Genomic DNA, 13,974 nt, shown 5'->3' with positions numbered 1-13,974 from the left:
AAACTTTATACTCTTTGCACACATCAGTCTTTACTCAGTAAGACACTGCCATATAGTGGCCAACTCTGGTACTGCAATGGAAAACTTTTTTATATAGAGGTTGATTTTAATTAACTGTATGTAGAAAGATTTTTACCAAAATGATAGTCTGACCCAGGATGGGAGTACGCATGTCTCACTGCTGGTGGATTAAGCCTTAGCGATTCGTTTTCACATGCACACAAATAATTTAGCTGTACAGTTTGCCTTCAGACATTACCTCTAGCAGGATACTTTAAATCTGCAAAAAAACAAACAAACAAAAAAACTACTAAACACCTCTCTAAAAAAAATAATTAGCAGTGAGTTTATGATGAATGCATACGTCATCAATAAACAGATAAAAAAAATAAAAATAAAAAAAATCACACAAATCGTTCAAAACTTAGTTGTGGGGGTTGTTCCAAAACTTTTTCTAAATCCCTTTGGACTTCTACATTTGCAGGACATTCACCTGATGTTTTCATCGTAAACACACCTGTCCCCAAAAAAATATCCACAGCTCTAGCAAACACCAATTTATAGAAAAACTGATACCTTGGAACAGAATGGTAGAACACATGTCCGAACCCAACAGTATAAATGAGTTAGTGGGTTAAATAAGGCTTAAAGCTAAATCTGATCTAGGGAAGATAGTCATCTACAGCAATGTGTGGCCAAATAACATTAGAGGATTCAGGGGAGAAGAAAATAATACCACTTGGTAATTATTGACAGCTCATTAACCAATCACCACCGTAAACTATTCGGGAAGGATGGAGTATTTTCTTCCCCCTACTCCAGAATCAATAACCAGCACCGCACATCCAGCGTTCATTACAAGTGTCTTTTATTCCCAAGAGGCTTTGTGTACATCATTTTAGGATAAAGAACTGTTCCAGTGACCAATTCATACTGTAAAACTTACTAGAAGAGAAAAAACAAAAAAACAAAAAAATAACAGGTAGTTTAACCCCCTTTTCTGTTCTGAATTGTATCGCAGGAACCTCCGGCAGTGAAGAGGTTTCATGAAGGGTTGATGCTCTTTAAAACCATGGTTCTTCTGCGCAGGAGGAACCCTTCCCATCGGAGTTTCAAATGGATCTGGTGGAGTGGTGTGTTTTTATTATATATATTTATATATTCTTTTACTTATATACTTGTGTATGTCCACCTTGGGAAATAATACTGTAAGTCTCGGAAGTGTAACAGCTGTGCACCGCCAACTTTCCCACACCCTGTGGGCATCCAGATGGCTACAGCTTGGCAAAGCTTCCAGCTATTTTTGTCTTCTTCCTCAGCGTTTGCCAGACAGGCATCATCTCCAGGAACGGCAGTAGAAAGTCCTTACAGTAGGCCTGATCTCTAACTCTCCTCCTCTCTAAGGGCTGATGGCAGGAATTTGTATTGCTGTTGGCGAATCTGTGCTAGTTTTTTACGTGCTTCTTCCAGCTCTCTCTCCTTCTTTAGCATTTCCTCCTGAGCAGCGATGATCTGTGGAAGACAAGGAGAGCGCTGCTAAAGTCCGGTGGGAAAATAAATATCCTTATGATGGTAAATCTAAGTTGCATTTATAATTAATAACATTGTGAGTAGGTGTTACTTCTACTATCTGGAATAATTCCTCCATGAGCTTCTTAAATTTCTAGGTTTTGTTGGACTGTTGAGCTATAGATAAAACAAGATAAGGTCCAACAGCAGATGGTTGACCACCTGAGGTCCATCCACGAATACCCCTGACACTGATAATCAGTATGTTTTATGCTCTACCATGGATGAGCATGGGAGAGTTGAATTTTACTCAGCAGTCTAGCAGACTTGGCACTATGGTCATCTTATACCAACCTGTGCAATTCCTCCTACAAACTTTGTCTTGACCACCACGTCGTCGTCCTCCGCTTTGCTGAAGGCCGCCTTCTGTGCTGCTCTCACTAGATTATCGGATGCACGTTTCACAGCATTTCCAGCAGCCTGTATGGGGAAGGAGAAGCATGGAAAGAGGAGAGGAAGGGGAAAGTAAAAGAGGTGGACAAGAGAGGGATGTGATGGGAGAAGAGGAAAGTAGCATGAGAGGGAGAATGGAGAAAAGCATGATATGAATGTTGTTATGACTTGGAGTAAAATTAAAAAAAAAAATAACCTTGAAATGAATTTTAAATTAATAACGAAAAATAAAATAAAATTATGGTAGAATGCCGACATTATCCCAATTCTATTGTGAGCTTTGTCACTTTATAAAGTAATTTCCTCAACTACAGCCGTGGTGGCACTAAAGCATTAAATGTGTACTTAGAATCTCTGCCAGCAGAAGGTCGTGTTACACTTCTAACCCCCTTGTAGTCTTGAACATGCTACCTGGAGTCTCCTCATGGCTTCAGAATCTTGATCAGCTTTCACCTTGCAGGCCACCAGGAGCTGGGCAGTGGAGGCTGCTACTTGCTTGGCAGAGGAGATCAGTTTCTCCTCACTGGCGTGGCCCTGCACTGAGGCGTTGGCCGATTCACACAGGTTGCTGGTTGCTGCAGCCACCATCCTGGCCTAGAAAAAGTCACAGCGGCCATTTGTTTTTAAAATGACCAGGGAAGAGAGAGATGCTGACTCATAAGGCGAGCAAACTTCATTTGCGATCCACTCAACAGGACATATTATCAAGGATAGCCCATTAGTTTAAACATTCTAAATTTGCAGTCTTGGTTTACGTGCTAGTTGGTTAATCCTAATTACCAATCACGTTTGAGAGGTTGTGAGTACCAACGGGAAATGTTACAAAGCTTACAATCTAAATGGGACATTAAGTGAGTGCCAAAAACAGGAGTGGAGATGTCTAGTGGATTTCTGTGTGTGGCTTTGATCAAGCACAATAATGTTGGTGCTGCACTTGATCTGGATGGTTGGTAGGATTGGTGAGTAACTGTGCCTAACAATAATGGCAAGTGTTGAGAGGATTGTAGTGAATGGTATTGAATAAACACAATATATGAGTTGATGGAAGCGATTAAAAATGGGAGTCATTGGCTGACCTTGATTGTAAGCACAATGGACAGCAGTATCTGACCTTGACAGGTGGAAGCTCCATCAGGTGGTAGTACTCATTCCAGGCTTTAGAGATGCAGAACTCAAGAGGTGGATTTATAGGATTGTGCAGGGATTTGATACGTGATTGGTGTATGTAAAGCGACAGTTATCCGAGGCAGGGGCAGTGAAGGGGAATAGTCTTAGGTGACGATGCAATAGGGGTGGGAAGAAGACAGTCATAAGCAGATCTCAGGAGCCAAGTAGAGAGTCAGTAGGGATCGGTTAAAGGAAGTTGCAAATATTATATTAAGGTTTAGTAAATGCTATACAATACATGCGTGTATAATATACGGGTTACAGAGTATATTAGTGGATGCATATGGAGGAGACAGCAAACATGTGACGATAAATAACATTACTTACGGCTGAAATGAGTCCTTGAGACCACTGACCATCGTCGGCTGCATTGGCGGCAATGGCACCAACCTGAAAGAACAGAATAGCTCAGAACCCTGAAATCCCACAGGCCTCTGCCCCAAAAAACAAAATGAAGTCAGTCATTAATGCAACACAGGCAACAAGAGAAAAATTAACCAGATGGATCAAATCCTGAACCCACAGTTTCCAGTAATAAATTAAATATCCAAGGAATGTTTTTAAATCGCCAGAGTGGAACCATAAGGAGGCTTTAAGGTAGACCTCATAAAAGCTGAAAAAACAACACCACAGGAGATTTAGTTCTATAAAGCTAGAGGTCTAACTTTTGGCCACACCTGTCTGAGTCAAACATTCCTCTCAAATTCTTTGAGAAGCTCCACTATTCAGAAAGTTATGTATCAGCCACTGTTCCAAACAATAGATGTTCTAGATCACTGGCATTCCTTTTCATTGAAGATTCTATAAGATTTCAATACCAACAAGTTTTGGATTCCTTAACTGCAGTAGCTCTTTACGAGGACCTGTTGTCCATATACCTCTTTCTTTCCACGAATGAGCTGCACACTTTGTCAGAAGCCATTTAGTAAAAGAACAGCTGGGGATTTCCTTGGTATTTGGGTAGAGTGGCCTTGTAACGATTTACTGGATATGATCCAGATCAGGATAAAGCAGTGGGTTACCAAATACTAAAAGGGATTAACCTAGATCCCTCCACATGGTACGAATGACAAGGTCAGGGGGCAACCATTTCTGCACCTTATCAAATCACACATTGTCACATTGCTGACAGTTTTAACCTGGCACAGACCCTGCGGCATGTACATCACGCAGGGATCTTTACATATATCTCTTGGATCAAAGACGCGCTAACAGGAATAGGAACCTACAATGTCAATGTGTTCATTTGAAAGCAGAAACCATCACTACTGCACAGGTTTAGAATTCTCTTATAGAATCTGCTTTTTCAACACTTTAAAATCAATGGCTTGCACGTCCGTTTGGTATTTAATGTGTTCTTGATTTACAGACATTCTGAACCCCTCGTGCTCAAAGAGGTTTTATTAAATAAAATAAGGAGTCCAGGCACTCCTTGGTTTAGCATTGTCACTGGTTAGCTGTAACTTGGATATAAAACACACTTCATTTTTCTACATTAGATGACTGAAGTTTAACATTGCCATTAATTGGCTGTATATTAGAAATACAGATAAAACACACACCAGAAAGAGAATATATAAAAAAAATATATAAAAAGATAATAAATACCAATACGAATGAGCATAATCGCCAAACACATCATTAGTCAATAAGCAATAGCAACATACGGTATTTAATATTGAAACAATAGACCCATAGATTTAATTAATAAGGAGAAAAAAGTCAAATTATAAAGAAGCAATAAGAAGAAAAGCATTGCACAAAAAAAAAATAAAAAATAATAATAATTTTATTAAGGAATCTGTCAGAGACACATGCACACATTGTACAAGTATTTAGATGGGTAGGTAGAAGTGAAGCTCTAGTTAAAGAGTTGGGTATTTCAGCTACAAGTCTGAGTACAGGAAGACTGACAGGGGACTCATGACATAAAAAGTTATGGTGCTTGGAATATGTACTTGCAGCTGGTCATTTTAAATCTGTTTCTAATGGCACAGGAAGTTTGGATTCGGTGGGGGAGAGAGGAGATGACATAGTATAGTTCTACATAGAATACTCCAACCCTGGATTTTCATCTAGGTTTGAAAAGGCACTGCTATTGGTGGATGCCTACCTGAGAGTGATGGGAGGCAGCGTCCACCGATTATCCAGGTGTATTAGGTGCTATACTACCCTTACGTTAACAAGAGGTAGGGTTATGGCATGGTGTACACTGTGAAACCGCTGTATGCTGTAACAATTCTAGCCAATATTATCTGCGCTATAATGAAGCCAGTACATTTCACGTATTGCTGAAATGACACTAAATTTAAATGGCAGATTTAATTAACCAAAAATCAATAGAGAAATAGCCAATCTAAGAAATATACTGTATTAGCAGATTACAGGTACCAAACTACAAACAATATACCCCATAGAGACGTAGAATTTTGCGGTTTGATTCAACTGTTTAGCTCCACCTAATACAAGACTTTTTTAATTCCGATTCCTGCTGTGTGCAAAATTCTTTCAAACACACACACAAAAAAACAAAACACTTACAAACACACAGAGTAAACAAAAGATTAATCCCGGAAATTATTATGAATAATTTATAAACCTACAGACAATATAGGTTATTAGCAAAGTACAGCTTCTTGAAAAGCTTTACACTAGACCAAGAACACACAGAAATAATTAGTAACTTAGAAAAGACAATGATTTTATGTACACAAACTAACTTAGAATTAACTTCCAGCATAACATCATGGTGTGTATATCCTGCTGGGGAGCTCTGTGATTCACTCATACCATCTACGCGTTTAGAGTTCATAGAAAAGCGGGGTGGGTGATTGGCACAGCTGGGCACAGCAATGGGGTGATCATAGACAAAGTAGGCACTGATTCCATCCTGAATGCATACCAAGACAGGGGGGGCAAACTGCACTCCCTTGCTCAGTCATTGGCTACCAATTGGAAGGTTTGTTTTTCTTCCAGATAGTTATGTTTTTCCCAGATGTAAGAAAAGAAAAAGTAATCCCAGCAGAACACATCAAATCTTACTGGTGCTGTAGTTCCGCCTCCTCAAATAAACTTCATCCAAGTTCTGACTCTGGGCACCATGTATGGGAGATAGAGCGTGACCAATTTTAATATGTATCAAAAATGACAGAAGGAATAGCAGAGATTGAGCCTTTGGACAGAAAGGACAGTCAAAGTGGACTGAGCCTTTGGTTGCTGTCTGGTATTGTAACATTCTATGCTAGCATTCTATTCCAGGGATCTGAACAATTTCATGTATGGGGGACATTCTCACCTTGCCTTGTGCGACCAGCTCCCTCTGAGCAGCCGATGCCGATTTCACCAGCGCACTTGTGGCAGCTGCGATAGACTTGGCAGCTTCTAGGATCTGCTCCTCAAAGTCCAGTGTCTCGTCTGCTTGCTGAAAAATACCACAAAATGAGGAGAAAGGAAGTTAGCTTTTTTTTTTTTTAACAAAAAATAAAAATGGACACCTATCTCATGGTTTATAATTTGGATTTAAGACACTGTGTTTAACTATATTTATATTATACGTCGATTAACCACTTTAACTGGAAGCTCTGCCTGATTAACACTCTTGGAACGTTACTGTAAACTTTGAAATGCAGAATCGTGTCACCCAGCGTTCTTTTTAAACAAAAAAAAACTAAAAAAACTACCTGTCTAATATGTAGCTTCTCCAAGGAATTTATTATACCGATCTCTTAGATGCCTCCTTCCTACCTTTCCAGGGCTGCAGTTTGTGTTAAAGAGCCCCTGAGGGCAGACATTTATAAATCCTCTAAAACCGAGGCAGCTGTGACTGCAGATTTATTTTCTCTGACCAGAAGTCATATTATGCTCAGGGCACATTTGTAACAAGTGACACACAGGCTTGCAATCCATATATATAAATCCTGGCTACTGGTGGTGTTGGTGACCCAGAAAACATCTGGATATTTTTAAAGGGCGCATACTGAGGGTCTTATGAAAGCAAACTATGACCGCTACTTGGTAACAGCCACTGCTGAACTGAATGTTCATCACTTGCAAACCGTCAAAACATTAACCAAAACAAAGTTAAACACACACAAAGTTAAATATACCAAGTATGTATATATTTAACAAGCTTTACATAGATTTCTTTATATACAGAAATCGATTTCCATGAAGTTCAACACACAACTGCCAGTGTAGGAAATGCTATATGTCTTATAGCAAAATAATGTACCATCACGGTTTTGTGGAAATAAAAGTAATGCAGCAGTCAAAACTATAAACACTGCAGCATGGGTCCACCAACAAAAATTTAGGTGTGTTGAGAATTTATTGAGAATATGAAAAACTTGAGTGCTTTACAAATTCCATTATAGTGATAGTAAGCGATCAGTAATTTAATATAGGAAGTTGAGGGGGTCCTAAATAATATGATGTGTGTGTTCCAGGTAATGGGAATCAAGTGAAAAAGTCTAATCAGTCTATGATTATAAACCACAGGCATTATAAAAAGTGTACAAATATGACATTTGTAGTTTTATGAAATAACTGAAAAGGCCTAGCACTCAATAGTAATTGGTCCGTATAACAGACCAGTATTTAAGGAACATGGAAACGTGTAACAGCTCTGTACGATGGCCTTATAAAACATATCAGTAACTGGGAAAACCAGTGTAGCGGAGCCCTAGTCCTAGCAAGGATTCTTCTCCACTGGATCCACAAGAGTACAATCAGGAACAAGAAAAACACCAAAATAAATATTCCACCTCCTCCCCATAAACTGGATGACACACAGTTCTGAGAGTACAACTGGTTTTATTACTGCCACACACAACTTTTTATACATTGCCCCTAGCATGGCGTTTCTAAGTAAAAATTACAGGGCTTTTCTTCCCAGGATCCTCTGTGCCGGAGAGATAACTGCGTTATCTTTCAGGTGCAGAAAAATATACAATATTTTAAAACCCCCTAAAATAAATTTGAATAACTTCAGAACCCCACAAAAGTCATATCACCTAATAGCTTGGATCGGAGTGCACACTTTGCCAAAATATCACTCAGATCCCTTAGTTGGTTTAGAAAAGCCATTTTATTGAAGATTTCACCAGTCGGCTACGAGGTGATGCCCCAAAACATTGAGAGAAAACAAGGCAACGACTGGTCTTCTTTCGGGGGTTCTCACACGAACACTGATGAATCCATTTCCTGGCTGTTAGGGTACGAATGCTTACCCTGTTCGCTAGTTTATGCCTCCCGAACGCAGTTCTAACGGTTCAGAAAGTTGGATGGCAGCGGTACTAGTTTCCCAGGTGTTCGTGGGATTGCATATCTAAAAACAGTTCCACGCTGTTGATGACCATGTCACGCTGCCAGCGTTCGGGAGACAAAATGGCCGCCAATTATTAGAACATGTGCGCTCGCTTATACGAACGGCAGCCACACAAGGAAAGCACTTGAACTAGTAACCAATTTGAGGTTAACAGCCAGGAGTGGTCGGTAATTAAAAGGTGCGAAAAAGGGGCAGCACAGCGAGGGGATTCAGTAAAAGAACAGAGGTATACGGACAGCCGAACAAAAGAGAATAAAAATATATTTGAGTTCTCCATTCCGCTACAACCAGATTGCTTGTTTTATATACAGCACTGTACATATTGACATGGTCACATTAGCGCACTTAGATCTAAAATTTGTTAAAATATATATATATATATATATATGTATATATATATATGTTTGCACGCATTGCCAATGACTGTATCCTCTTTATATATGCTTTTAAAATCCAGGTGACACTTACTCTGGGTTTGGCCCTGGGTTTCAGCTGCTCCAGCTTTTTAGCGGCTGCCTCGATAGACGCTGCAGCCCCAAGGAGTTCTGTTTCAGCGATTACGGTCGGGTCCTCAGGGTCCACCCACTCCGTACCTGAAAGTAAAAGAATTGAGGTCAAAAACAAGATTCTGCATAGTCTGTATTGACATGAAGCCTTCCTCTATTTTACAACAACCTCGAAACACACTCTGCTACTGTTGGGGATTATAAATTCACATTTAGGAATAATATGCCCGTGTTAATTCACGCACTATTTCCATAAGTGCCCACTCCAGGCTTGTACATGACATGTAGTAGGTGACATTTTCAATTCCTCACCTTTCATGGTTTCCGTGGTCTGTATAAGCTCGGTCACGGCTGAGGCGATACGTTTTGAGAATACAGAGAGCTGCAGCTTCCCTTCTGGACTTGGCTTTTGCAGAACCTAAATTGGATCAGACATGTTAATTTGTCTTTATTACTTTACTAGAACAAAGACAAGGGGGAATCGTGTGGACTGTGATTTTTCCAGCCCTTGTCCCTTGAATCACAGAGAGCAGTCTATGTATATATTGTGCAACATATATTGGCACATTTTGAGGATATCTCTTCTAGAGTTAGCAGCACAGGAGAAAGACTGGATTTGTCCTAACCTGTCCTACAGTAAATATAATCCCAGGCTCCGCAATTGCTATATCAGACAATATGCAACTCTGTATCCATTCTTTCGCTGTTCATTATAATTGATGACTAAGTTGGAGTTTTGATAATTCATTGTTCTAAAAACACATACATAATTTATTTTTTTAATTAAGAATATGCAGACTACATGCAACATATCTTTGTTATTTCAGTAACACTGTAACGCTATCTTAATACATAACCTCCCATAACTGTCCAAAAGATTCATGGAGGGTAGTTGACAATGCAGCCTCTATTCAATAACATTTCGAGTAGCTTTTGCCTGAAGTTGTACCAAGTTCTGCTCACCAATAAAACATGTTCCAACATTTCCAGGTAACCCAGGGTGCATTCTGTCCCATATCGCAAGGCCCGATCCCTCGTATCGATGCTGACATCTGGGTGGTACACGGCTTGCTATGGAAAAGAGAATGGTAAAAATGGTAATCATTGGCCCGTATATTAGAATAGCTTAGTTGTTGGATCAACATAAACTTAGAAGCAGAGATAGTGCCAATTCCATAATAGGAGGTTAAGATATTCTGCCTGCAGTCTCACCCATAGCATACACATATTCACGTGAGGGCAGATCTGGACATGCACTGCCAATATGTTACCCTGACTCACCTTGCAGGCGGTCAACATATCTGTTACCGCTTTGCGGCTCAGATTAGCGGTGGCAATCACATCATCCTGTCTACATGAGTTTCCAGCTGCCACAGCTTTGGCGGTTGCGGTGGTGATTCCTTTTGTCATGCGGATGGATTCCTCAGGGGATGAAGTCTTCTCGGGAGCCTCCTTGGACTGAAAGACCTAAAGGGACAGAGGTGTGAAATATGTATTCCCAACCCTATAATGCCCTGGTTGCCATTTATGTTGTCCCCACCTGCAGAGAGATCAAAATACTTTTATTCTCCTTTTCTCCCTAGCAGCGCTGGTCTCGGTCCTTCTGGCATGCTTCCTTGGCTTAGATCATTAAGATCAATTATTTCAGCCAATCCAATGCTTTAGAAAAACACTGGGAATCTGGTGCTGATGCACGACAAAACAGCGCTTGGTCAGACCATCAGATTTAAATAGAATTTTCCTCTGCTATGTCCTCGGACATGTCTCTAGTCTAGACGCTGTCTAAGTGACATCCACTAAAGGCACCTAAACCCTGCAATGAAAACATTGCTATTCCTGCAGAACGGCATCTGCAGGTTTTAAACGGGGGACATTAATCAAAGACACTCAAAGCAACAAAACATTACTTAATGAAGTGGTCTTTTCCATCAGAGAATTAAATTTTGGGACCTATAACATGCACAATACAAGTATTTTATTTTACTCAGAATTTGTATACAATATTTAGGAAAATATTGGGAAAATAACTCCGTAAAACTAATAATTTTTTTCCTTTACTATAACTGCCTTATTCAAAGGCATTAAAATATGCCTATTTTTAACCTAAACATTTGCTTTAAAAAAAAAAAAAAAAAAGTATAAAGTATAAAAATCAGATCTTTCTCACCGTTAACTCTTGCTTGATGTGCTCAATGGTGGCTTCTAAAGCTCTTGTGCCACGTGTGGCTTCATCCTCCACGGCTTTCACAGTCTTCAGCAAGGAAGTCACATTTGTGACCATAACCTGTAATACGGCATTCATGTACATCATAGAGGTTAAAATAGGCAAATTAGGATTTATACTTTACATCTGGACCAAATCACAAAGCATATCTACTTAAATACTTTAATAAGCATGGGAAAAAAGGCCAACTTATTAAATATATTGTCATTTTTTTCGTCTCTTTTTTAAGGTATTTACTGAAAAAACAACTAATACAATCCAAGATTTGATTCTTTTCAAAACTAAAGAAAATGCCAATAGGTTTTTATATCCCCCCCTCACCACTGCCAGCCACTAAGGTCATACTAGTCTTTGTGATGGTATTTGTTGTGGTACAAACTGGCAAACGTGTCAGGATCAGAGAGGGTTCAGCCAGTGCCAGGGTAGTTTACTCGTGTTCAAGATGGACCATTGGGATAGGAGACAGTCATACAAGGACACGCAAGTCAGATTTATAGCATGTTGAAGGACTCGTAGTACATGTCGGAGAGGATACAGAAGGAGTAGTAGCTAGGTAGGGAGTGAGACATACAATGGTGGCATTGGCAGGCAGATGCCTGAGATGCAGCAGGGTCAGGGTCTCATAGCTCTGTCCTGGCACAGGCCCCTCTCTTACAAAGAACCTGTGAATTTAAAACTATACATAGCCCAAAGGTGGTTTACTAGTAAAGATTATTCGTTCATACATCCAGCAGTGACACATACTCTGAACCCCGCTATCTGCACTGGCATTTAAAATCTAGGTTGAGCAAACATGTTACTCCTGTTGCAGTTATTAAAACGTCCATTATTCTTAAGCAGCCTATGGTCACCCAAACAACAACAAAGGCAGGTGATGTTCATAGCACCCGGAGTTCCAACAGCAAGATCACTCAGAATGTGGTAAAACCATTACAGAAAGTAATACAGGGTTACGGAACCATCTCCAAGGTCCAAAGAGATGTACAGAACAGTATGACTGCATGCACATACAGTGAGTGTGAGTGAGCAACAAGAGAAAATGAAAAGGCATTTTGGCAAAACAGGGCTGTAACAGACAATTCCTGAAATTAACAAATTTAACCGCGTTTTACACAAATAGAGAATTCACTGCTGGCTCTAAACCATTATTACCTTGGCTGCACTCTTCAGCTGGTACATGGAGGGGTCATCGGCCGCCTTCCCGGCTGCACCCTTAGTGGCTCCGATTAAGTCCCCCAGTGCTTTTGCGACATCCTTGATGGCATTGATGAGCACCACCTGCAAGGGAATAGGAAGCATTAGTTACCAATCACTGGCTAGGGAGGCCTCAATAATATTCTTACTATGAGGGAAACTTCAAATATCCTTTCACTACCTGGGGGAATGTTTTGCAATGCGAGCAAAGACATTATGTAATCTCTAAATCAGGGGTGCCAAAAGGGTAGATCCTCAGATCTTGCAGAACTACAACTCCCATAAAGCTTTTCATGCCTTTGCATGTCTTTAGAATGACAAAGCATCATGGAAGCTGTAGTTTTAAAACATCTGGGGGATCTACCTTTTGGACACCCTTGCTCTACATTATCCAGAAGAGCAGTTAAAGAGACAATGTAGGCACCCAGACCACTTCAGCTAATTGAAGTAGTCTGGGTGTTGCAACCCTTTTGAACTTCGTGCTGCAATGTAAAACATTGTAGCTCTAAGTCTGCCCTGTGTGGCTGTCTAACAGACAGCCACTAGAGGGCTTCCGGAATCTAAATGGACTCTTGGTCAGTTATTTGACGCTGGACACCCTCACGGACTTCCACCGTCAGATTTTCCCCATAGGAAAGTATTGAGTAATGCTTTCCTATGTGGAGGTCTAATGCGCGCATGCACATTAGGTATCCCCCGTCGGCGGGGGAGGAGCCTGACCATACGCCGAGGGACATCGGCGCTGGATTCAGGTAAGAGGCTGAAGGGGTTTTAACCCCTTCAGCTCCACGTGAGGGGGGCACTCCAGGAACCTATAGTGCCACGAAAACGGGTTTGTTTTCCTGGCACTATAGGATCCCTTTAAGAATTAAAAGTGCACTAAAACTTAAAGAAATGCAGGAATTAGAGTTCGAGAAGATTTACTTGAAAAGGTCTTAAAATTGATCTTATCTCTACTCCGTATAAGCGGAAAACATGTAATATTGCCACTATGGAGGCTGTAGATGTGTTCTACGGATCCCCAATCCAAAAGGTTCTGTGCCCCAGACGCTTGGTTCTCAAACATCAATAAATATTTCTGGAAGCTATTTCATGACTTCTGGAAGCGATTTCAAATATTTATCTGTAGTCTAGCCATGTCTGTTCTGTGTGATCTTATGGTACACACATTTATACACATGAAAACAGAGAAATTGCAGTTTAGCATGCAATATTAAACATGTGCTGCTGTATTAACAGGCTGCGAACTAGAAGGAAAAGAATATACCTAATTTGGAGATATAGGGCCATCAATAAAGGATTTGTACAACAGGATTCCCAGAAAGCTACTTCGGAAAACACAGCAACCAAACAACCTATTGAATGTAAGCTTTCTGGCAAAACAAAGCCCAGCCACAAGTCTACTGGAAGAGCAAGCTAGGAATATGAAGAGCTGAACAGAGAGGTAGGGGAATAATTAGTGCGATATTTTATCAATCCCTTTAAATCCTCAGTGCAGGAGGGAAGCAGCAGCAACAGAGAAATCAGGACCCTTAACCAAATGAGCAGCTGGCCCATTTCTGCATTTTGATCTCCTTCCAGGGGAAATACAACAG

At 40.4% G+C, this 13,974-nt stretch overlaps 1 protein-coding gene across 5 annotated transcripts in view; it reads right to left on the bottom strand.

The window, feature by feature from the left end:
• Positions 1–851: 851 nt before the first annotated feature.
• Positions 852–13,974, bottom strand: part of TLN2 (talin 2) — a 181,141-nt gene continuing 168,018 nt past the window's right edge. For all 5 annotated transcript variants that reach the window (XM_063449395.1, XM_063449394.1, XM_063449398.1 and 2 more), the window contains 11 exons: positions 12,338–12,463; positions 11,129–11,245; positions 10,243–10,428; positions 9,925–10,032; positions 9,274–9,379; positions 8,924–9,048; positions 6,425–6,550; positions 3,457–3,519; positions 2,374–2,556; positions 1,864–1,989; positions 852–1,512 (listed from right to left, as the gene is read on the bottom strand). In XM_063449395.1, the coding sequence (XP_063305465.1) occupies positions 1,384–1,512; positions 1,864–1,989; positions 2,374–2,556; positions 3,457–3,519; positions 6,425–6,550; positions 8,924–9,048; positions 9,274–9,379; positions 9,925–10,032; positions 10,243–10,428; positions 11,129–11,245; positions 12,338–12,463 (1,395 nt within the window). In that variant the 3' untranslated portion in view covers positions 852–1,383. The remainder of the gene's footprint in view (positions 1,513–1,863; positions 1,990–2,373; positions 2,557–3,456; positions 3,520–6,424; positions 6,551–8,923; positions 9,049–9,273; positions 9,380–9,924; positions 10,033–10,242; positions 10,429–11,128; positions 11,246–12,337; positions 12,464–13,974) is intronic.

This window comes from Pelobates fuscus, chromosome 3 (assembly GCF_036172605.1).
Source record: "Pelobates fuscus isolate aPelFus1 chromosome 3, aPelFus1.pri, whole genome shotgun sequence".
Lineage (NCBI taxonomy): Eukaryota > Metazoa > Chordata > Amphibia > Anura > Pelobatidae > Pelobates > Pelobates fuscus.
The sequence above is the reverse complement of the archived record's forward strand: the minus strand, read 5'-3'. Positions and strand labels throughout refer to the sequence as shown.